The sequence below is a fragment of the Melopsittacus undulatus genome, chromosome 6 (genome assembly GCF_012275295.1).
Source record: "Melopsittacus undulatus isolate bMelUnd1 chromosome 6, bMelUnd1.mat.Z, whole genome shotgun sequence".
Classification (NCBI taxonomy): domain Eukaryota; kingdom Metazoa; phylum Chordata; class Aves; order Psittaciformes; family Psittaculidae; genus Melopsittacus; species Melopsittacus undulatus.
Genome location: NC_047532.1, coordinates 31,511,478 through 31,535,511, shown reverse-complemented (window position 1 = coordinate 31,535,511; position 24,034 = coordinate 31,511,478). Strand labels below are relative to the sequence as shown.

The 24,034-nt window shown below is 36.6% G+C and overlaps 1 protein-coding gene across 5 annotated transcripts in view; it reads left to right on the top strand.

Annotated features, from left to right (window-relative positions):
• Nucleotides 1-24,034, top strand: part of TRIP12 (thyroid hormone receptor interactor 12) — a 77,487-nt gene that overhangs the window by 42,266 nt on the left and 11,187 nt on the right. For 3 of the 5 annotated variants that reach the window (XM_031047241.2, XM_031047242.2, XM_031047244.2), the window contains 29 exons: nucleotides 1,452-1,557; nucleotides 2,733-2,869; nucleotides 3,837-3,920; nucleotides 5,310-5,405; nucleotides 6,386-6,534; nucleotides 6,834-6,869; nucleotides 6,968-7,063; nucleotides 7,469-7,561; nucleotides 7,701-7,862; nucleotides 9,571-9,639; nucleotides 9,738-9,903; nucleotides 10,738-10,855; nucleotides 10,996-11,152; nucleotides 11,468-11,621; nucleotides 12,153-12,381; nucleotides 13,106-13,224; nucleotides 14,032-14,239; nucleotides 15,388-15,488; nucleotides 15,613-15,787; nucleotides 16,190-16,331; nucleotides 17,185-17,376; nucleotides 18,303-18,454; nucleotides 19,808-19,980; nucleotides 20,509-20,582; nucleotides 20,687-20,886; nucleotides 21,740-21,867; nucleotides 22,127-22,278; nucleotides 22,735-22,877; nucleotides 23,411-23,567. In XM_031047241.2, coding sequence (XP_030903101.1) covers nucleotides 1,452-1,557; nucleotides 2,733-2,869; nucleotides 3,837-3,920; nucleotides 5,310-5,405; nucleotides 6,386-6,534; nucleotides 6,834-6,869; nucleotides 6,968-7,063; nucleotides 7,469-7,561; nucleotides 7,701-7,862; nucleotides 9,571-9,639; nucleotides 9,738-9,903; nucleotides 10,738-10,855; nucleotides 10,996-11,152; nucleotides 11,468-11,621; nucleotides 12,153-12,381; nucleotides 13,106-13,224; nucleotides 14,032-14,239; nucleotides 15,388-15,488; nucleotides 15,613-15,787; nucleotides 16,190-16,331; nucleotides 17,185-17,376; nucleotides 18,303-18,454; nucleotides 19,808-19,980; nucleotides 20,509-20,582; nucleotides 20,687-20,886; nucleotides 21,740-21,867; nucleotides 22,127-22,278; nucleotides 22,735-22,877; nucleotides 23,411-23,567 — 3,968 coding nt within the window. The remainder of the gene's footprint in view (nucleotides 1-1,451; nucleotides 1,558-2,732; nucleotides 2,870-3,836; nucleotides 3,921-5,309; nucleotides 5,406-6,385; nucleotides 6,535-6,833; nucleotides 6,870-6,967; nucleotides 7,064-7,468; nucleotides 7,562-7,700; nucleotides 7,863-9,570; nucleotides 9,640-9,737; nucleotides 9,904-10,737; nucleotides 10,856-10,995; nucleotides 11,153-11,467; nucleotides 11,622-12,152; nucleotides 12,382-13,105; nucleotides 13,225-14,031; nucleotides 14,240-15,387; nucleotides 15,489-15,612; nucleotides 15,788-16,189; nucleotides 16,332-17,184; nucleotides 17,377-18,302; nucleotides 18,455-19,807; nucleotides 19,981-20,508; nucleotides 20,583-20,686; nucleotides 20,887-21,739; nucleotides 21,868-22,126; nucleotides 22,279-22,734; nucleotides 22,878-23,410; nucleotides 23,568-24,034) is intronic. The other 2 variants (XM_031047243.2, XM_031047245.2) reach the window with 1 other exon arrangement.

Sequence of the window (24,034 nt, the reverse complement as noted above, 5' to 3'; positions counted from 1 at the left end):
CCAGGTGTGTAGTAAATGCATGAATATCAGATTGACCTTTACCTGCATGGAACTTAGCTGTGCACAGCATTGTGTTACTGGGTCAAATACAGTATTGTGTTTGAAAGGACAGACTAATGGCTAGGTCAGTAATGGCTTTTCAGATCACTTTCCCTTTTCTGTTAAACATCTAGTCAGAAGCTGCATAGTTACCATTTTATCCCTTAGTATCACAGCTCAGCATTCCTGGAATGCTTTAGGATTAAGGAGATAGACAGGAGCCAGTTTGATATGTACTATTCTCAAAACCATTGCCCATTTAAATAGGTTTTATTTCTGAATTGTTGTCAGAAGAGGGAGCAGTGATCTAACTTTCTTACTCTTGAAATTAATTAAATCTGTTCTAGTAATAGTATGTCTGAATGCTGTGGGGTTCTCATTTTATTTATTTATTGCAGATGTGGGGTGGGGAGACACATGACTAAAATGTCAAGCTGAGCCCCAAGCCTTTAAATTTTTTGACACTTTGATTATTAACCTTCTAGTTCAGAAGGTGTTATAGGATATTTCAGCCTGATAGTAAGGTTGTTCATCATCTGAAAAGGTACTGCATAGGTTTGTTGTGTGTTTAAGATTTACCTGGTTCTGCAGTGGGACGTAATCAGAAAAATGGCTTCATAACCTAGAGTGAATTAATACCAGTTAAGTCAGTCTTCAACAATGCAAATACTTCCAAAATAAAAAACTTGAGGACTCCTTTTCCAAAGCTGTGAAGGTATGCTTGATTATTTGCATCAAGGAAGACCTTGTGACAGTGGTAGGGGCTGAAGGGATGTAGCTATAAGAATAATGCAAATACTACACGTGAGAGATCTCAGCACTGGCAGTGCTTGACTCCTGGAGGGGAGCATGGTTTTGGGTTAAGGCAGTTACTGTAAAGGCATACTAATTTGAATAAAACTGACTTAAAAGAATATGATTCAGGTAGTGGTGAGTTTATGTGCCCAGATTTACTTTGTGGGTGAAAACAGATGCAGCCACAGCTGCCTTCTCCTGCAGTGTATTTTTTTTTATCCTTTCTGTAGATAAAAGTAATGTATAGTATTTTAAGTGTTTTGACTATTGACATGTGGGAATAATAAACCTGTGTTTTGTAATGTGAAAACTGTGTATCATGAGAGACTTAGAAGCTCTTCTGTAACTGTAATGTGTAGATTAGGTAAAGGTGTCTAGGTAGCAAGTTTGAGTTCAGTATGTCTAATATTAAGGAGTAAAAGTAAATATCTGAACTTTTTTTTACTGGTAGAGCAGCTGGGTGCAAGGCAACTAAAAGCTGATGGGTTTATTGTGCTTCTTATGTAGAAACTGTTCTTCTGCATTAAAGTTTCCTGTACACAGAAGTTTCATTTCTTTGTAGAACTGCTGTGTATTGAAAGACTGATTTACTCTCAATTCTTTTACATATTACATAGGTCTGAGAAAATCTACAAAGAAGCGCAGTGAATCACCACCTGCTGAGCTCCCCAGTTTGCGGCGGAGCACACGGCAAAAGACCACGGGCTCCTGTGCTAGCACCAGGTAAAATTTAGATAATGAAATGTGATGACTGCAGTGGGTTGATATTAATGTTGATTTTGGGCATGAAAACTGCCCTGTCTCTTTCTTTGCTATTGTAGAAGTAGGTGTAGCTTTTTCAGGCCTTCTGGGTTACTCTGTACAGTAGTGTCATAGAGAGCCAACACCTCAGTAGGGTGAAGGCAAGGAAACGTCCAGAGACAGTACCACGATTTTAAGTAATGCTTTCTTAGGGAGGTGTTTTTAAAAAGACAGTAAACACAGAGTGTTAAACTACTGTTCACAGATAATAAAAAAGATGACTATTCTGAAAATATTCAGATTTCATAGTACCATGCAGGAGTCTGTTTCAATAGTGTACATAGTTTAGCTGACTAAGCTTGTCAGCAACTGTATCTGAACAACACTACAAATATCTAAGTACTTAAATACTTTCTGATGCAGGGGAAAACTAGCTCTGAATTAATAATTTTAAACAGCTGATAGATAAAACTGGAGGGGAAAGTAAACGTGTCCTGTGATGCAAGAAATTCTTGTTGCATATATTGTGAAGCTAGACATGTGAAGCTTTAACTAGCTTTTTTTTTCTTAAGCTTAAACTACATTTAGTAATCTCTGCACAACTTTTTTCTTTTCAATGCCGTAAAAAAAGGTTCCAAAGTCTGATTCTAAGTGTGCATTTGAATTTGATTATCTACTTTGTAGGCATATATATTTGTAGTGATGATGATAATAGTGTTTTAAATAATTTGAGAAGGCTTGTTCCCTCAAACTTTTTCTAGCACTGAAAACTGGGTTTATTATCACAGTTCTTTGTGTTTTCAGTAGTTCAGAACTACCTTTAAAGATAGTCACTCTGTCATGTGTATGTGATTTGTAACTAGTGATCATTTTAATCCTTGCTCATTCTTACAGTTACAGTCTAGTAGACTGCCTTGTCTTGAATGGTATAATGTAAGGTCCTAGCTGTAATGGATGTAAACAAATAAACACCATGGTGCAGTGCAGTGAGAGTAAAGAAAAGTTAGATAATTTTGTGAAGACTAGTTTTTATGTAAACCTGATAGTTTGTGCAGCTTTGTGGTAGTGGTCTACATAAATGTTATGTGGTTCTGAGTAGTCTTACATTAATAAATCTCACTTAATAAGGTCTGAAAATTTGTTTTTTGAATCTTTAGTCGGCGAGGCTCTGGCCTGGGCAAAAGAGGAGCAGCTGAAGCTCGCCGACAGGAGAAGATGGCTGATCCTGACAACAACCAGGATGGCGTTAACTCTTCAGCTGCGCGTACAGATGAGGCTCCTCAGGGTGCTGCAGGTAAAAAGAAATACCAACTGAAGCACTTCCAGTACAGATGCTGATAGGAAAAACTTTATCACTTTAAACAAAATAATTAGATGGATTAAGTTGTGGGTAGAAATTCTTTAAGCTGGTACAGCTGGTAAATAATTCCTGAAGGTTTTTGAACAAGAGGGGCCTTTACTTTTGAATCTGATTTCTTGGATATCTGGTATGTGTTTCAGTTATGATTTTTTTGTAGTCTCCAAACTTCATTTGATAAACTACGCTTTAGTTTTCAGCATCTACAGTTGGTTTTTCTTAAAAGTAACTTCAGCTGATGCTAAATACTGCACTGCCAACTGAAGAGACACCAACCTGCTCAGAATACAGAAAGCATGCATTTACCTGTGAAAGTTCTTTAATTTACGCTCATAAATTTTCTGCAAGTTTTCTGTTGAAATTGCAAGCATGTCTGTACTGGAGAAATTTGTAACCAAGTTAAATATTATTACTTACACAGTCCTATTGCTTGGTACTTAATTTTATCATCTGGTCCTAATCAGTAGTGAGTTCAAAGTTACTTTCCAGCAATTATGCTGGACTGTAGAACATCTCAAATGTGCTCTGCTTAAAGCTAGCTACAGCAGTACAAAACCTCAGAATTAATGTAAACTATGTGAGGCATTACACTCAAGTAAGAAAAGTGTAGATTTACTAAGGATACATGTAAATGTCTTTGAAAGACAATTTGCTGATCTAGCTGTACTTCCATTTTCTTTTTTCCATTGTCTTGTGTTGATATAACCTCTCTCTTCAGCCTTTGGGAAGTATTAGACCTGTAGACCTGATCTATTTAAAGTGACAATTGTACAGAAGTATGATGGTGGTAATATTAAATGCAGAGTACTCTTCTGATGGTGGACATTTTCCTTGATGGTGGAATTGATATGGGTTTTGTACTTTAAAGGCATTGTAATCTGCATTAATCTCTTTCTTTCTTTAGCTTCTAGTTCTGTTGCTGGAGCTGTAGGTATGACAACCTCTGGAGAAAGTGAGTCAGATGATTCTGAGATGGGAAGACTACAAGGTATAAAAGTTGCTAATTTACTATTCTTTTGTTTATTTTTTTATTTCCTTTGCAGCCTATAAATAGCGATACCTACCCAAAAATCTGCAGTATATGTAGTGAGGAAATTTCTGTATTATATGTAATGAAAGGGCTGTATTTTGTTTTTCCATCTGTGACCATTGCTTTGCTTATGGTAGTTCTGAAGTATGGGCTTACAAGCTTTAATTTGCTGAAGATGCAAGAATTTGGAAATGATGTCTGGAGGAGGTAGCAAAGTGTCTTTCATTTACATGGTGTATTACACTATTTATGACTTTTCAGGAGGAGGTGGGGGAGAACTGAACTCAGTCCTATGAAGTGTGTGAGATCAAACATGAAAATAAGTCATTGCAGGAATGTTTTAAGTTGACAGGCCAGGTTAGGCCTACTGTTACTCTGCCTGCTTCTGGATAACATTTTTTGTGCTTGTCATTGATACCCATGTTGCTGTAAGCTTTGACCAGACAAAATCTAAATATTCTTAAAACGCTTGCTTTTGTGCTTGAGCTAAAGGATTGAGGTGTCTCAAAACTGGAGAGTAGAGACAGGTATAAACTCAGTTTGTATGTCCAGTTTGCAACTGTTTTAAATGATTTTGCCACTGTCCTGCAAGGTGTTCTGAAATCAGGATTTGTCTTTCAAATGACAGGTTTCAGTTAATCTGGATATTTAAGTGGAAATGAGTGCTGTGTCACTACTAGTTCGTTTGCTTGTAGTCCTCAGTAAGCATACGTATGCATTGGGAATACTGAGCTAAATTGTTTTATACTATTAATTATTATTGTATTGTTCAGCAGTAGTCATGGTTGCTACATTAAAAATCAGAATCACTTGGTCTGGTCTGCCTCTAAGCAACACTGCGGAAAAGTGTTCAAGGTCAAAATCAGAAAACCCTAATATCTAGCAGAGTTTTTCCCTTCTTCTGCTTATCAGCAAGTAAAGGGTTTTTTTAGTGTCACGTTTTTCCAGACTTGCAGTGCCATTCAGGTCCTGAAAATGTAGCTATATGCTTAACCTGTTTTGTGTAGTTGAGATTTGAAATTGGTCTGGTGTATTTGCTAGACTTAGATCTAGACTTATAATGATCTAGTAGACCAGGTTTGTTCTGTGAAATGTGTGACTGGAAACTCAGTGGGTGACTTCTTAAAGGGCCTTCATGCTCTGATGCTTACAAAAGAGTAATTTGTTCCCTAAAGGTCCTCTATTTGATGTTTTTAAGAAATTGACATAGCTGCAGTCATCTAATTCTAACTCTTTCTCAAAGTATCAAAATTCTGGTAGTCTGAAATTATAACGTCATGGAATTTAAGCTTTTAAAAATATGTGTAGAAGCTTTGACAATGGCTGTTATCCTCTGTTTGCTTTTAGCTCTATTAGAGGCTAGGGGTCTTCCTCCTCACCTGTTTGGCCCTCTTGGTCCTCGGATGTCGCAGCTCTTCCACAGGACAATTGGAAGTGGAGCTAGTAAGCAAAGTTTGTCTAATTTGACTTAATTCTTTCCACTTCCAGACTAGTAGAATTCAGCCACTAGTAAATGCTAATATTTGTATTAGCTTCATAGTTTAACGTATTTTACGTGTTGGACGTGTATATGTTATGTTAGTGCTAGACCTCTGATCAGCAATATCAATTTGCTTGTCTTCCTAAGAGAAATTTTCTTTAGCTATATTTCTTTTTCTTTTTTTTTTGGGTGGGGGGAGCATCTTAATGTTCCTTTCTATGTGGGGAAGGGAGGATTCTTGTCTTTTCACCCCTTCCTTATGTTTTTCTTTTGCATGATGGGCTGCTTAACAAAAGATCTGTCCAATAACCTTGTTTTTTTGCTAGCTTTAAACAAATGCTTCATTTAGCTTAAACTTCTAGGAGATGTCAGTTCTAAGGTATGTTTATAGCTTCAAAAATGTCTTTAAGTTTCACACAAATAACTGACTCCAGGCAAGTCAGTGAGAAAACATGGGTCCTTAGTCTTGTTCCACCACACCTGCATTATGCAGGTGGGTTTGTACCTTCTAGTTCAAGTCTGGCTTCTCAGGAGAGCAGGATGCAGCCTGTTACACTGCCTGCCAAGAGGAGGATGGGATCTCATGGATACTCCCATGTGCTTTAATAGTCAGGGGGTGTGTTGAAAGTCCTTTGCTTTAATGAAGGTGGAGTGGTGTGAGTTCTGGTACCTGCTATAGGTTGGCAAGATGGCTATTGTGAGCAGTGTGGTGGACTCCTTGTCTGATCAGTCTGCACTGGAGAGACAGCCAAGAGTGAGATTTTTGCCTCCCTTTCCTATCCCCCCCTTCTTATGACAGGGAAAGGAAGTGAAACTACAAGTACAGAGGAAAAGAAACTATCTCTGGTCTTCCACTCTGGCAGAAGTATTACATAACAATTTCTTTGAACACTTACGTTTTCTTATATCTTCTTTCCTACCTTTTTTTTTTCTGACTATATAGGTTCTAAAGCCCAACAGCTTTTACAAGGTCTCCAAGCCACTGATGAAAGTCAGCAACTCCAGGCAGTGATTGAGATGTGCCAGCTGTTGGTAATGGGAAATGAAGAAACATTAGGAGGATTTCCAGTCAAGAGTGTTGTACCAGCTTTGGTAATAATTAAATATCATATTTCTATTGGAGGATATTTTTTACTCAATACCTTGCTTAAATATTACTTATTATATATTCTCAATTATGTGTGTATCTTACCTGGTTTTTGATGGCATGTTTTGCTAAATTTTGATACTCCTATTAATTCTTTTAATTGCCTCGGGAAGTGGTACTAGGTTTTTTGAAAATTCCAAGTCCTGAGTCAAAAGTTCCAATGCTGATTTTTGCCCTTCTTATGTAGATGTTTAGATACTTTTTACAAAACTAACAATTGTTTTTATTTATATTTTTTAAACAGATAACGCTGTTGCAGATGGAGCACAACTTTGATATTGTAAGTGATCTGTAATGGTTAAGAGAATTTTGTGTTTTTTTTTTAAATACAAAAGAGTATCATCTGTATTTTAAACCAAATATCTGTATGCTTAATAGATGAACCATGCATGTCGGGCCTTAACATATATGATGGAAGCACTTCCCAGGTCATCTGCTGTAGTGGTAGATGCAATTCCTGTCTTCTTGGAGAAGGTAAAATGAAATCAAAACAGTGTTAAACTTACCTGAGGGGATTTTATCTTTTGTTTTAGCTTTAGCATATACTGTTAAGAAGATGTCTCCGTAGCTTACAAGGTAATACATAATGCATGAGAAGCTTTTAAAAAGAGTGCTTTTCAGTGAGGGTGTTAAGAGTAAACATCTGATTCTCTGAGAACTTTTTGTCTGGTATTGCAAAGATACTGTGTAATTATAAAAACTGGTAACTCTTTGAGTAGCTATATACTTGATCTAGCTTTACATTGGCTAGCTTGAGTACATCCAGTAGTGCAGCATATGTGGCTTAGTACAGGCTAATTTGTCCGTGTGTTGATGAAGATTGTTATTCTTACATACTGGTTTAGAAATTGATCTACAAGCTTTCTTGTTTTCTTGTAGCTGCAAGTTATTCAGTGCATTGATGTGGCAGAGCAGGCGCTTACAGCTTTGGAGATGTTATCACGCAGGCATAGTAAAGCCATTCTGCAGGCAGTAAGTAAAAAAAAGAAAGCACTTTTACCTCTAGTAGTTCTACATCTTGTTGATCTTCTGTGAAGATGAAATAGGAAAACAAGTTTCTGTGATTTTTAGCAGTACTGAGAGTAATAATATTTGTTTATCTATATTATAGGGTGGGTTGGCAGACTGTTTGCTGTATCTGGAATTCTTCAGTATAAATGCACAGAGGAACGCACTAGCTATCGCTGCCAACTGCTGCCAGAGTATAACACCTGATGAGTTTCACTTTGTGGCAGACTCTTTGCCATTGCTTACACAAAGGTTAACCCATCAGGTAAGAGTCTATTATAAAATGAAAAGCTGTGATTTTGACCTGAAAGTAGTATAAAGTTGCCCACAGATATCTAGTTCTTTGTTGGGTATCATTTTGCTTTGCAATGTGGTAGTTGCCTTAGAGTTTCTATACTGTGAAATTGTGATATTCTAACATTCATATGGACTTTTTTGTGTTTTGTAAATGTACTGTTAAGGATTCATGACATCCCTATTAATTTTGAAAAATGAAATAAATTAATTTAGGGCATGAATAATAATGGGTTTGTAATCCTTGTTGCCCTGTAAGAAGAAATCCCATAGTGTTACTGTTCTGTTTTTTTTTAACAAATGAATTACAAGGTTCCCTTCCTTTTCAAACTTACAAAAGCTTCAGTTTCAATCCCTTCACACATACCTCCCCTTCACTCAGATGACTTTTCGGGAGAGCTTATGGCTTTTATAAAAAGGAAGTTCCTACTCTTTGCACAATAGTTTTAAGTAATGAATCCTAAATCATGGGGCTCCTAAGATCTACCTACTTGTCCTGCAATGCCGCTACATTCATAAATGAGCACTCACAATGACTGTTGCACCAAAAGAGATTTGGAAATACTCCTTGGTTAACAGATTCCTGTTAAAAATGGGGAAAAGGAGAAAATATTTTGTTCCTTTACAAATGCAACTACATGGAAGATTCCAGGTAATATTTGTATGTATTCTTGTGCTGTTCTTCATTTTGCCAACATCTTTTTGCTGAGAGACTACTTGAGTCTTTGAGGCATCTTCACAGAAGTCAAATGTTGGCTTTAGATGGTGCTTTGGAAACAGGAAGCACCATTCTCAGCAGTAGTAGCGACAATTACTGACTCCTGTTCTCTGAAGAGAAGCTAGAGCCCACAAAAGTAAGATGTCAGGAAATTTTGAAGTGGAATTTTTCTGGCAGGAAAAAAAAAAAAATCTCGAGTTAGCTCTTAAAAGGATAATTGATGTTGGAAAGGACCTCTCAGTTTATCTGCTTAAGTACAGTCAACTAGACCAGAGTGCCCAGAAGCATGTTCAGTTGACTTAACCTCTGCAGGCACCCTCTTCCAGAATTCAGCCACCCTTACAGGAAAAGTGTTTTATTATGTTCAGGGGTACTTTGATAGTTTCAGTGAACTTTTAATTAGAACTGTTTTTAGAGGAGTGTTTGCTATCCTGGTGTATTTGTTTTTGCTGTCTTTGCTGCACCTCATGATTATAAAAATCAGGCTTCATGTAGTCTGTAGAACAGTAGCCTTCATTCCTGCTTATTATGCTTATTGTCACTCCTTCTTCACTCCTGCTTATTATATTACTTCTGCTTTGTTCTCGAAATAAAGCCATCATTTATTTATCTATATTTCCTATTGCTTTGGCTTTGTAGTTCTCTTCCGTTTTGTTTGCTCCTTGTAGAATCCAAAAATGATATTCTAAATCAATTTATTCATATCTAAAGGTCCCTAAAGGTATTTATATTGCAAGTGTGAGGTTTTTCCCAGGGAATATGCAGGAGCATGGCCATATCCAGAGGTCAGTTTAGACTGTATCAATGAATTTAAAATTCAGAGCTGTAATATTCTCTAAAATGTGATTCAGCTGACCTTTTTGGAAAAATTTTAAGAATGCCTCAAAATTACAGGGTAATCTGATGGAAATTCAAACATTTTAATTTGAAGAAATATATATGTATGTATTTTTTATAATAGGACAAAAAGTCTGTTGAAAGCACTTGTCTGTGTTTCGCAAGGCTAGTGGACAACTTCCAGCATGAGGAGGTAAGGGTGTTTTTGTTTCCTTCTTCCCTCCTTCAGTTTCTTCTAAGGGCTTACCTTTCAAATACTAATGTTTTCAATTTTGCTGTTCCCTTCTGAAGAACTTGCTCCAGCAGGTTGCTTCCAAGGACTTGTTAACAAATATCCAGCAACTCTTGGTAGTGACACCTCCTATCCTGAGCTCAGGAATGTTCATCATGGTGGTGCGCATGTTTTCCTTAATGTGCTCCAATTGCCCTACACTTGCAGTCCAACTTATGAAGCAAAGTGAGTTTTTACTCTTTCATGTTCTTGGGGACCTATTTAAGTTAATGTTTACAGACAATATGAAACCCTGTACACTTGATGAGACAAATGTTGTGTTCTTAGTGTCCTTCACTTTCACTATGTCTTCCTGGGATAAAAAATTCAGTTATCTCATTGAATTTTTTTTTTCTTGTAAGGGTTTTTTCTCCCTTTTCCTGTTTCTAGCTGTTGTCAGTGAAGTTTTTGCCTAACTTTCAGCCTTAGCTGCACAATTTACTCTCCTTCCAGCACAAGTTGAATAATTATTTTTGTAGTCTTTACCAGGTGGGCAAAACATGTGATTTTAAGAACTTCTTGTAAGAGAAAACATTAAGAAAAGTAACTGTTCTGTAGCTGTCTTAGTTCTCATTCATTTTCTTCTTTTAATGTCATAAGTTTTGACTTGTCACTTTAGCTGCCATATATGTTCCTCTGTTTTCTTCAGTGCCCTATATATTGAGTATATTTCCTCCTTAGATGTCTCTTAAAGGAAAGCAAACTACCAAACAAACCCCCATCAAACAACAAAACAAAAAAAACCCCTAAAATAAAAACCAACCACAAACCAACCCCCCTCCCAAAAAAAACTCAGCCCCCCCCAACACCAAACAAACCCCAAAGCAACCAACAAAACAAAACCCCAGAAACCCCAGACCTGAAAACAAACACACTTCTTAACATTCAAACAGATGGCTTTTGTCTTACTGTTTGTTTGCTTCAGGCAGTGTCTGTCTCTTCACTGTGACTTCACAGTGTCCACACAAAATGAAGTCTATAGTCTGATATGGGCAATCTCATGAATAATAATTTCTCTAGATATTGCAGAAACGCTTCATTTCCTCCTTTGTGGAGCCTCAAATGGGAGTTGTCAGGAACAAATTGACCTTGTTCCACGAAGTCCTCAAGAACTTTATGAGCTTACTTCTCTTATCTGGTAAGTTATGTAGCCCTAGGTTTTGGGTCTGATTGGTATGTTAAAATCCTTAATTTTTCTGAAATGTAGATAAACAGGCTTCAACTTAGGTGGACTCATTATATACTTCTAGTAAAATACTGTTTTAATGTTCTTTGCAGTGAACTGATGCCTTGCCTGCCAAAAGAGGGCATATTTGCTGTTGATACTATGCTGAAGAAAGGAAATGCACAAAATACAGATGGTGCAATATGGCAGTGGCGTGATGACAGGGGCCTCTGGCATCCCTATAACAGGATTGATAGTCGAATAATAGAGGTAATAATTCCATACACTTGCGGTAATATTTTTGGAATATGCATGTGGTTGTATAGGGAATTGAGTGGGCTCTTTATGGTTCTGAAAATACCAGCCTTGTTCTTTCTGAGTAAGAAATACAAGTTTCTTCAAACATCCTGTTGTAATATTGGCAGTATTTCAGATTTCAGTAATACCTGAATAGATTAATTACTGTTCCTGTTGTATTTTTGTCAGACATCGTTTTTCCTATTTTGTTGCCTCTCTCTTCACTTTTCATATAGGCTTCTATTTATTTTGTTTTGTTTTTAACGCTAAAATCTTCCTTAATTTTAGGCAGCTCATCAGGTTGGTGAGGATGAGATAAGCCTATCTACACTTGGGCGTGTCTACACTATTGATTTTAACTCTATGCAGCAAATAAATGAGGATACTGGAACAGCACGTGCCATTCAGCGAAAACCAAACCCTTTAGCCAATACAAACACTAGTAAGTGCAGCGTAGGAGACACCTGGTATCTAGCTATGGTTAATTTATGCTGGGTTATGCAGCATTTCATATGTATTTCTTATGGTTTCTGTGGGAAATCATACTGTTCCTATTTACATGGTTGAAGACAGCTTTACAGCAAAACAGCTGTTGAAATGTATTCTTTTTAAGATGAAAACTCCTTTCCTGGGAACTGAAAATGCATTAAGTTGGGGGGGGGAGCTAGAGGTATTCCTGGCTTTGGGATTTTCTGAAACAGTTTAGTTCATACAGCTCTTTTATTTCACAAAGACCATGTGAGGACTTCTTACTTTTGTACAGAAACATGCAAGAAGTTTGAAGAAAAAAAAAATTGACTCCTTTAAAGAGGAGGATTTGTACCTGCATTCTTGCCATCAGTTTGACTTCTGATTCGTAAATTATATATTTTCAAGTCAAGAGCTAAACTAATTCAGCTTTAAGAAAATACAGTAATCATCAGAGCAGAGATGCAAAGAACCACACAATGATTTGTTGCACAATTTCTTACAGGTGGACATTCAGAAATGAAGAAGGATGATGCCCGAGCACAGCTAATGAAAGAAGACCCAGAACTGGCAAAATCCTTTATCAAAACACTGTTTGGTGTTCTTTATGAAGTATATAGTTCTTCAGCTGGACCTGCTGTTAGACACAAGTGCCTTAGAGCAATTCTTAGGATAATTTATTTTGCGGATGCTGAACTTCTGAAGGATGTGCTGAAAAACCATGCTGTTTCAAGGTTGGTTCATTAACCATTGAGAATGAAACTAATTCTGAATTTACAACTCAAACTTGTGCTTACCATTTTTGAACTTTTTTTTTTATTTCAAGGAAAATTGTATTTTTAAATTCTTCCTTATTTTCCAAAAGCTGAGGCTGCTAGCTGTTTGTTATGGAATATTTTGCATCCTAGACTTTTCAGTAGGTTCTGACTTGAGGCGTAATTACTATAAACTTAAATTGTCTAAATGGCTGTATGCATTAGCAATGTTTAACTTTACCATTGACTGTCTTCCTGATTTCTAAAACATGACTATAAACTTCTCTGTGAGCAAGGTGACTTTTGAGGTAATAGAATGTGAACAATAACAGACTCTCATGGCATTCAGCTGATAAGTTCTATTCATGAGACCTCTTCTACATGCTAAACCATAAAATTGGGGATTAGATAAAAGGATGCAGTTAGAAAATAAACTGACTAATTTAAGTACCGAATTCCATAGCACCGTATACTTTACAGGAAGAAAACTCATCTTTATGTCACATGTTAAACTTGGCAAAGGTGATTTAGGCAGGAAGAGGACTTTCAAAGTCCTTGCATTTATAGCTTTTACAAAAGCACAATGAAATTTGTTTATATTCAGTTTCCATTACTATGTATGCAAGAATAATGGGCTTGATTAAAAGAAAAAGGGGCAAAAAATAAAAAGACCAATCTAATTCTAATAAATTATTTGTTTTAGTCATATTGCCTCCATGCTGTCAAGTCAAGACCTTAAGATAGTAGTTGGAGCCCTGCAGATGGCAGAGATTTTAATGCAAAAGTTACCTGACATTTTTAGTGTTTACTTCAGAAGAGAAGGTAAATCTATCTTTTTCCCCTCTTCCCACCTTCTTGCTGTTTTAAAAGCATGTGTGTGTAGAATCCATATCCTTAGTCTACTGCTCTATTCCCCCCACCCCAAACTGTAAAAAATTAGTATTGTATTTCAGTAATAAAGACAAATACATACAAGCTGTCCTTATATGACTAGGGAGGAGCTGACCAAGATTCTGAAGGAGGCAAGCTTGAGTTTTTTTCCGAAAGCAAGTTTGTGCAAGTTTCCTAAATGTGTGGAAGGTGGCTTGCTGAAATTACATGGGTAGTTGTACTGGACAAAATGGACAGATCTCTGGCAGAAAGTGTTTGTCTTAACCCACTGGGGATTTTGGGGTTTCTTTAGCTACTGTTTGTGGTGCTGTCATGTGTGTAGGTTTGGTTTTTTTTTTTGTTTGGATTTTTTTTTGATGTTTGTGTTTGGTTTTAGTTTTGGTAGGTGTGTGGGTTTTGGGTTGTTTGTGTTTTGTTTGTTTTTTGTTTGTTTTTTTTTTATGAAACTTTGTGGGTTAACATTTTTAAGAAATGATTGAACTGCTTTTAAAACTTAGTATTGATGGGTGGGGTGAGCCACTGCTGCCATAGTCAGTGAGTAACAGACTTCTGCCTTTTCAAACACCTTTGTCCCTGCTGACACACACCTTCTTCCCCAAAACAAAACAAAAAACAACCCCCACCCAAAAAAAACCCCAAAACAAATACCAAAACCTAACCAAGCAAGCCCCAAGCAACTAACCAGCCAAAACCCCCACGACCAAACTAACCCACCAAACAAACATTTCTTTTGCAAAGGGGTGATGCACCAAGTGAAAAATTTGGCAGAGTCTGAGGCTTTGCTAACAAGCCCACCGAAAGTATGCACTAATGGATCAGGAACACTGAGTACCACTACAACAATAAGTACTGGAACAGCCACTGCTGCCAGTAATGCAGCTGCAGATTTGGGCTCTCCTAGCTTGCAACAGAGCAGGGAGGATTCTTTGGATCTGAGCCCACAAGGGTAAGTGCACTTTTTGTTGTGGAAAGGCAATCTGTTGGGATGGTTGTTCTGGTGTTTTGTGGTTTGGGTTTTTTTTTGTTTGTTTGTTTTTGTTTGGGGGTGGTGGTGTTTGGTGTGGGGTGTGTTTTGGGTGGTTTTGGTTTTGAGTGGGGATTTTTTTAAAGTCTTTTCTGATTGAGGCTGCAACAGTACCACTTGCATTTTGCTATGGTAATTGCCTCTAAGGAGCTGAAATGGAGTGATGTTGAAGCTATCAATGGGCAGTTTTTACTCATTTTATATGAAGTGTTAAGGAAAAAAAAAAGACTATTGATCTGATAATTATGATGTAATGCTATGTAACAATCTGCTGCTTGGGATAGGCTGGAGAATGCCAAGAGCAACAGCTGTACTGTCATGTAGTGAATTTTTCAGAGAAATTACAGCTATGGTGCATGATTCTTTTCTGCTGGAAACAGGATAAAAAAGAAGCCATTCTCAAGTTATTTTATTGGAATACAATAGTTTTGAATACTTTGTACAATTAAAATCTTTTGTAGTAATAAATTACTTCAGAGTTACCCAGTTTGCCTTTATTTTTAAGGTAGAATATTTGTCTATTGGTATAATAAGGAAGCTCACTTCAAACCAGAATTGAAATACCCAAACTTAGAAAGTGTAGGGCTTGCTGAGAACCAACTCTGTAAATTGTTGAAAAAGTGGTTTCTGGGCTTCTTTTTTTTTTTTTTTTTTTTCCCCAGGGGGAAACACGTCAACTTTCCAGTGTCTCTTGGTGTTTGTTCAGTAGAGATTTGTGTTGTTTTTTTTTTTAAAGTATGTTAAAATAAATGTATAGCCATGTTGTTATACAAATAGATGTATGAAAATAATGTGAAACCTTTTATTTAGTGGCACTTGATGTATTTGGCTCCTTGTAGTAGAAAGGTGACAGCAAGCAAAACCTGTTTTTTCTGCATAGTCACTTTGTCTTTCCAGTTGAGGCTCCTCCCCCCAGAGCTCATTCTTCCCTAGGCCCCTCCTTGTTATGGGATGGAATCTTTTTCTAATTCTTGAGGAAATAGGTGGCAGATGCATCTTAAACAGATAGGTGGTTGTGAATATGAATATGGTGGATGGAAACCTGTTACTTTATTTTTTAAATTTGACAGACGACTGAGTGATGTTCTAAAAAGAAAAAGACTGCCAAAACGAGGGCCCAGGAGACCAAAATACTCTCCTCCAAGAGATGATGATAAAGTAGACAATCAAGGTAAATAAATCTTAAAATATGCTACTTTATCACTTTTGACATGTTACAATCTTACTTTTATATATAAAAATACTAGCTGTAATACAGTTGTTAATTCTATTAATTTTGTCTGTGCCTCCTCCAGCTAAAAGCCCTACAACTACTCAGTCTCCTAAATCTTCTTTCTTGGCAAGCTTAAATCCTAAAACATGGGGAAGATTAAGCACACAGTCTAACAGTAATAATATTGAACCAGCACGAACAGCAGGAGTAAGTGGTCTTGCAAGGGCTGCTTCCAAGGATACCATTTCCAATAACAGGTACACACAAAAACCATCAACATACTTGTAAATACGGTGTTGACTTTGAGGTGCAGCTATTTTCTTATGATACAAGTATTGGGTGATTATGTAACATCTCTCATAGAAGTTTTGAGTTTAACCAAAATTACTGGAAGAAGAATCAAGAGATTAAGGTAGAGAAAAATAACCTCTTAATGGTGTAAAGTAGCATGATGGAGAAAAAACAGAGAATCGGGAAAAAAGGTGCTAGTAGTAATTTGTAGAGAATATAGACCTTTACTGTGTTAGAGCAAAAGAGAAAGGGGTTTTGTCTGATGGTTATTAAGCATGGGACAATGATACTCTGGCTGTGTTAATTGTAGCATTGGAGTACACAAATGCTAAATGTAGCCAAATGTGTTTTTTTGTGCTTCTTTACAGAGAAAAAATTAAGGGCTGGATTAAGGAGCAAGCCCATAAATTTGTAGAACGTTATTTTAGTTCTGAAAATATGGATGGAAGCAATCCTGCACTAAATGTATTACAGAGACTTTGCACTGCAACTGAACAACTCAACCTCCAGGTTAGAAATGGCAAATTGCCTGCAATGGGGGAGGGAATGGAGGCAGTAGAAATATTAGGAAGAAACTAGAGAAGTGCTGACCATTTTGGTCAGTATGACCAATATTTTAAGCATAGTTTTTCCATTATCTTAAATGATGCTGCATTACAATGATGCTTGCTATGGGTTTGTTTGTGTGTTTTTTTGTTTTTAAGGGTGTTTACTGATTCCTAGCAGTATGTCAGTTAGCATTTTAAATGTTAGGGGCTTACATTAAGAACACAGTTAGTAATAACTTTGAGGATGGGGGAGGCCAAGAGAGAAGTGGCATTTTGGTGAAAGAACAGAAATACAGATTGGGAGGAATCTACTAGGCTCTGAAAAACTTGAGCCTTGCTTCTCAGACAGTTGTAATACTTGATAAGCGGGTCTAAACCTGTAACATCTAAAATAGCTAAACAGCTGAGTTACGTTCTGTGCTTTGATCTGAGCAGTTGTTAAAATATGAAACTTCTCTTCCTTTCTCCCACACAGATGCCATGTAAAATATATGCCAGTCTGAGTTGTATGTTTCTGGGGTTACTATTTTAAAAAGTAACCCCTCTGTTCGGAGCTCATTTTTATGCTGCATGAGGCAGAAATGGAACCTTGCATTTCTCTTAAAAGGGGGGAAATAAGGATGTTGCCTGTAATGTCTCCTTCTGAGTAGACAAATCATTTATCCTTGATTATTTGCCCTGTCATTGCTTGTATTGAGTTACTGTACACTCCAGACTTTCCCTTTTTATCCCTCCCTTTTAAGCTGTTCCATGCAGTAGGAGGAAAAATAGCCATTAATATCTAGGTGGTAAAATACTATCTTCCTACTTTCCAGGTGGATGGTGGAACAGAGTGCCTTGTAGAAATCCGTAGCATTGTCTCGGAGTCTGACGTCTCCTCGTTTGAAATTCAGCATAGTGGCTTTGTTAAACAACTGCTGCATTATTTGACATCTAAATGTGAGAAAGATGCTGTAAGCAGGGATATCAGATTGAAAAGATTTCTTCATGTATTTTTTTCTTCTCCAGTAAGTTTTCTTGATTTGTATTTTGCCATTCTTAATAGTTTTTCTCTCACATTGTACTTACCTGACCATCTAAGAGGACTGGCAATTACCTTGACTTAAAGATGGAGTGTGGAAGCAATTTTTTTATGCCTAAGCTGTGTAACACTGATATTCACATGGCCCTGTGTCTTTATAGGTCATAAACTCTTTAGAATACCCTGTAATTAGAATCACAGAATCATACAATGATTAGGGTTGGAAAAGACCTTGAGATCATCTAGTTCCAACCCCTCTGCAATATGCAGGGATGCCTCACCCTGTTGCTCAAGGCTGTGTACAGCCTGGCCTTGAACACTGCCAGGGATGGAGCATTTCCCACTTATTTCAACCACCTGTTCCAGTGCATCACCCCTGCAGTAAGAATTTCTTCCTTATATCTAACCTGAACTTACCCTTCTTAAGTTTAAAATACAGGAGATTTCACACAGCAGTGGAAATAAATTCCAAAAGGGCCAATTGTCTTGAGTCTTGAACAACTTGGAAGTTGTTTCTGCCTGGTAAGAAGTTGATATGGAGGGAGTTTAGATAGTAATATTGCCACTTGCTCCCTTAGTTCTAAGTACTGCAAGAAACCAGTTTGTCCTGTTTTTAAAAGAAATTTAAAGTGGAAGAGAGGGAAGTAGATAACTATAGCTTCTGTGAAGTTTCCTGCTCATGGTTAAGGGTAAATGTTTAAAATCTTCAGTAGAAACCAGGAGAGAAAAATACATTCTTTGAAACAGGTCATTTGTTATGACATAATTTTGTCATCGGGTCATCCTGATACTGCTGCTACTTCAACTGAGAGTAGTGTATCTTAATGTCATTTTTTTTTAATGACTTGTGGTATCAGTTGTTTAAGATGGCTTAATTTAAGCACATAACTAAAAGACTGGAATATATTTCAGCTTCCAGGAGAAGAACCCCTTGGAAGATTAGAGCCATTAGAAAATGCACCTTTGTTGGCATTAGTCCATAAAATGAACAATTGCCTCAGTCAGATGGAACAGTTTCCTGTCAAAGTGCATGACTTCCCTAGTGGAAATGGAACAGGGAGCAGGTAAGGATTAATGCTCAGGTAACAGTTTTGTTGGAAGCTTTTGTTTTCAAAAACTTGTTTCAACCCTAAATGTTCCAAGAGGTAATAGAAACTTCTGACCTACTAAAGACAAAAGCAGTTGTGAACACAGTTCACAAGTTTTTGAATTCAGTGGAATATAGAATATTTAACCAAATGTTTGCTTACCATCCTGAAACTTCTCTCACTTCAATTGGAGGTGGATATGTAATTTTAAATACAATCTAAATTCAGGTGTTAGAAATTCAAATGTTGTCTTTGCCCCCATGTAACAAACACCGGGAAAAAAATGACATCTTTTCAAGAAATGCACTGGTTTGTTTGGTTTTTTTTTAATTATTATGGAAGTAATTAAAATACTGAGAGTTTTTATTATAGCTGTATTTTGTTATTCAGGTTGGTTCTGTTCTCTAGGATGATAATGGATTGAGTGGTAACTGTTGGCTGTCAACATAGTTTATCTGTAGACTTGCCCTGTGTCTTAAAATAGATTAAATTTGGAATCCAGTATGTTACTTGCATTTTAAGTAACAAATCTGGGTCACAACCCATTTCTACAATCTATTTTCCATACTGCTCTTTAATAAATCAACTCTATTTTTCATTCAGTATGTAGCAGTAAATTTTGAAAGTACTTCATGATGATGGCTAAAAGCTGAATTTGACTGTAGACATTTTTGTGACTACTTAAAAGTTAGGAGGAAAGGAGCATTAAAAAGAGTTTTTGAAAAATATTCTTCAAAGTTTGAAATGCCACAATAGTTTGACTGCTAGTTTTACCGTAGATTACGTCAATGAGGATTTTGAGGCGTTAAGATTTGGCAGTCTTTCACTAGCACCTGGAATTAGAAGCAGCCTAAGATAAGGCGTTTGTGTATAAAAATAGCTATCTTGAGTATTTATTGGTGAGATGGAACACATGTGTAAACTATACTTCGCAAGAAAAATGAGGAGCTTTTGCATTGTCTTTATTAAAAATGCATATGAAAGGATACTTGCATTTTCCACCCCTGATTCTGATCTTTATTGCACTGCACATAGTCACAGCTGTAAATCTCATCAGACCTCAAAGATGATGGGTATAGTTTATACTGTATTCAGATCTCAGACTAAATTTTCTCTTAATCCATGGAGTTTCCATTGGAAATCAGATTTTGTCCAACTTGGGTTCTGGTGGTCTTGTCAGAAAAAAATTTGAATCTGTTTATCCAAATCTGAAAGAAATAGACAGAATTTATGATCTGAACAAGTGAATTTGCAAATACACATATAAGCCTATTAATGCATTTTTGTTAGATTCTTTGTGTAGCAACTTTTTTCACAAATTATTTTGAGTTTTTCTCTCAACAGAGGATCCCAAGCTTTAAAGTTCTTCAATACACACCAATTAAAATGCCAACTGCAAAGACATCCAGACTGTGCTAATGTGAAGCAGTGGAAAGGTGGACCTGTGAAGATTGATCCCCTGGCTTTGGTACAAGCCATTGAAAGATACCTTGTAGTTAGAGGTATATATATATTGTAATTTTTTCCCCCCTCCAGTTGCATGTATTTTGCTTCTTGGGAAGGTCAGTACTGTCAGTAATGTAGAATCTGTAAAAGGAAAAAAAAAAAAACAACCCCATACCCCAACAAAAACCAACCAAATAAAGAAAGAAAAACCCCAAAAACCACAAAACCATAAAACTATGAGGATTCTACTGAAGACACATGGGAGATGCTTTTAAGTGCATCTTGCTCACAGGTGGGAAGATCTGAATTTGCCCTTTTCTGATCCAAACTTCTTTTCCTGTTGTAAACAGTTCAATGTAAATGCTAACAGAAGTATTATCTGGATCTATGAGATTGGCTGTAACTTGGAGTTTTTGATGCCAGATGTTGATACTGAAATTTTTACTAACACAGTCTGACTTTTTTTTTACTGATGTATTTTGGAACTCTCTGAATTTTATAAAGTCCACTGTTTCAAAGTAGAAAAATCTTGCTACATTTTATGTGAGAACAGATGAGGATATCTTTCTCTTCTCTTGCCTCAGGCTATGGAAGAGTAAGAGAGGATGATGAAGACAGTGATGATGATGGATCAGATGAAGAAATAGATGAATCTTTGGTAAGCTTTTGCTGTGGCTATAAGAGGGAGGGAACAGTGTGAGGAGAGGATTAAAGAAAAGCTAACAATGAGTTTCCTGACTTGTGTGGCTTTTTTTTGTTCAGGCTGCTCAATTCTTAAATTCAGGGAATGTGAGACATAGACTGCAATTTTACATTGGAGATCACTTGCTGCCATACAATATGACTGTGTATCAAGCAGTGAGGCAGTACAGTTTGCAAGCTGAGGAGGAGAGAGAGTCTACAGATGATGAAAGCAACCCATTAGGAAGAGCTGGGATTTGGACAAAAACACATACTATTTGGTAAGTTGGCTAGAGAAATCAGGGGGCAACTTCTCAAGTTCCCTAGATGTGTGTATCTAAAAGAAATTGGAATGTAGCTGTCTCCCTGCCTCTACCCGGGGGAAAAAAACCCCACAAAACAACTCCAAAAAAACCCGCAAAAACAAACAAAAAACCAAGCAAACAAATAAAACTCCAAACCAACAAACCCCTACACTGTAGCTTTGAGTTTCCTGATGTGCTTGAGATACTTGAATCTTAGTAAGAAAGAATTCCTTTCTAGCTACTGTTACTCTTTCTAGCTCATGGGTGAAGCTGGTGAACAAGAAATGGTGAATTTTAAATAGCACCTGCTAGATGGAGACAAGTTGTTTTTAGTGTTAGGTAACTAACTATAAACCATAGAGACATTGTGTGCAGTCTACAAATAGTGGTAAACTTCATACTGGTTTTTGTAGTTGATTGCTGTGCAGGTATATGTATTCTGTGACCATATTTTGGAAGGAGCAGTATTGACCTATGACTGCGCCAAATATTTTAACATTCCAGCAGTGTCGTTTTCTTGCTAATATTTAAATGTGTTATTCAAAAGCAAAACCAAGAACAAACCACTTTTTTTTTTCTTTCTTCTCTATACCTTCTGCTTCTCTTCCAGTTCATGGAGCCGGAGGGTCCCCATTTTTTCTCCCCTATGACATGCTTTGCTTCTGAGGGCAAAGGCTGGATCATACCTAAATGCATTGTTCTTGTCTTTCTGCTTTTAACTGTCATTCAAGTAAAAATATGGTAATAAAAGAACTAACACTTTTATAACTGCTTTTGTTTTCATGTGAGTATTTCACAAATATGTTTTTAACTTTTAATTACTTTTTAGGTATAAACCTGTGCGAGAGGATGAAGATGGTAATAAGGACTGTGTTGGTGGTAAAAGAGGAAGAGCACAAACTGCTCCCACGAAAACCTCCCCTAGAAATTCTAAAAAACATGATGAATTGTGGCATGGTGAGTGTGTTGGATGGGGAGAAAGGATGTTTAGAGATGTTACAGTGTTTCTTTTAAAGCAAGCACAGTATAAGAAAAGCAAGCATGTGTGTATATATAAAATGTGTATTAAAGCTGAAAAGATACTTATTTGGATTGTCCAAGGTGTTGTAGTTGAATGAATGCTATGACTACCTAGGCTCTTGATAATTAAGTCTTGGGAAGACTTCTAGTTTATTTGTTTTTATAAAACACTCCTCTTTTTTTTATTTCCTACTAGATGGTATATGCCCTTCGGTATTAAATCCCCTCGAAGTTTACCTCATATCTTCTCCACCTGAAAACATAACATTTGAAGATCCGTCATTAGATGTTATTCTTCTTTTGAGAGTTTTACATGCTATCAGTCGATACTGGTATTACTTGTATGATGTAAGTAGAGTACTTTTTAAATAATTTTCATAATTGATAGACAACTCTGTCCTGAAACACCTTCAAAAATAGCTTTCTTCCCCTGTCTACTGCACCCACCAAGACAGGATAATGCAAATACTATTATCTTTTCCTATCTATTTCTCTAAATTCTAGTAAGCTGAAGGCTTTTAATTCTTCTAGTCAGTAATGTTTCCTCTGTAGTGCATTATACAAATTTTCCATGTTTTTTCCTGCCTTAAGTTCAAAGAGCAGTATTATTCCAGGAAAGAAAATTAGTAATAAGAATCTACTCAAGTCTTTCCTTCAAGGCTTAGACTCTGGACAAATTGACAATGCTAGTTTCTTTTTCTTGTTATAAGCAAATTAGAAGCATTAAGAAACCTCTCTTAACAAAGACTTGCTGTTTCTTCCAGCATTTAACTAGAAGTATATTTTGTTTATATAATAATACAGAATGCAATCTGCAAGGAGATAATTCCAACCTCAGAGTTTATCAACAGTAAACTGACAGCAAAAGCAAACAGGCAGCTTCAGGATCCTTTGGTAATTATGACGGGAAACATACCAACTTGGCTGACAGAACTTGGGAAAACATGGTATGAATGACTTATTGTATGGCATTTCTAATTTTGAGTTCAGTAGGCCTCCTGGCTATGCAGCCCAGGTGCATCATATGCTCTAAGGCTTTTGGAAGTGCTAGGGGAGATTAAAATGTAGTCACAGAAGTCTTGTTAAGTTACATAGTAACACTTCAATGAATGTTTACACATACATTGCAATACTTTAAGCAAAATACAAAGGGATAGGCTAGATACAAAGTTTGGTCTGCTTCTTACAGGAGTTTCTGAGAAATTTGAGGTTTCCTCATTGAAATCATAGTACTTGGGTTACTCTTTTCTGGTCTGGATTTTTTTGTGGTTTCTTCTTACGTTAAATTTCATCTCTAGACTCTTTGCTTGTAAGCATTGTAACTAATATTAAGATGTGTTCTGAAAGTCTTCCTTTGGAGGCTGCTTTCACCACTGTTTAATAAAACATTAAATTTGGGCATACTATATTTCTACTTTAAGCTAAACTATAGTCACAGATGCACGTTGGAATCTAGCTAACAATCCACTGCTCTTTACAGCCCATTTTTCTTTCCATTTGATACCCGTCAAATGCTGTTTTATGTAACTGCTTTTGATCGTGATCGAGCCATGCAAAGACTACTGGATACTAATCCAGAAATCAATCAATCAGATTCTCAGGATAGCAGAGTGGCACCACGACTGGACAGGAAAAAAGTAGGTGTATCTTGTTTAAAAACTGAATGAATGATCTGTTTATTTTTGTTTTGTCTTTAAAAATATAACTGTGAGGAAGATTCATGTGAAACTTGGATATAACCAATACTCAGGTTTTGGTAGTGTACTGATGAAGGGGAGGGTTTTTTTTTATTTAAAAGCCGGGGAGTAGAAAGCACATTGTCTTCTAGGTGTCTGCCGCAAGGTGGCAGAAGGAGCTAAAGGATGTACTACACTGCTTTCTGCTTAATTTTGGAGTTTTTACATAATTTCTGAAACTATATTCAGAGAATGAACTTCTATGTTTTAGATAATATTAATAACATTTTCATATATTATCTTGTAAATCTGTTCTGCTTTTAGAGTTTCAGAGAAATTCAAGTAATAGGATTTAGACCATTAAGTGTTACCTGACTAAACAAAACATTGTTCTTGTCTTCTGGAAGAGTATTAAACCTCCTGTCACA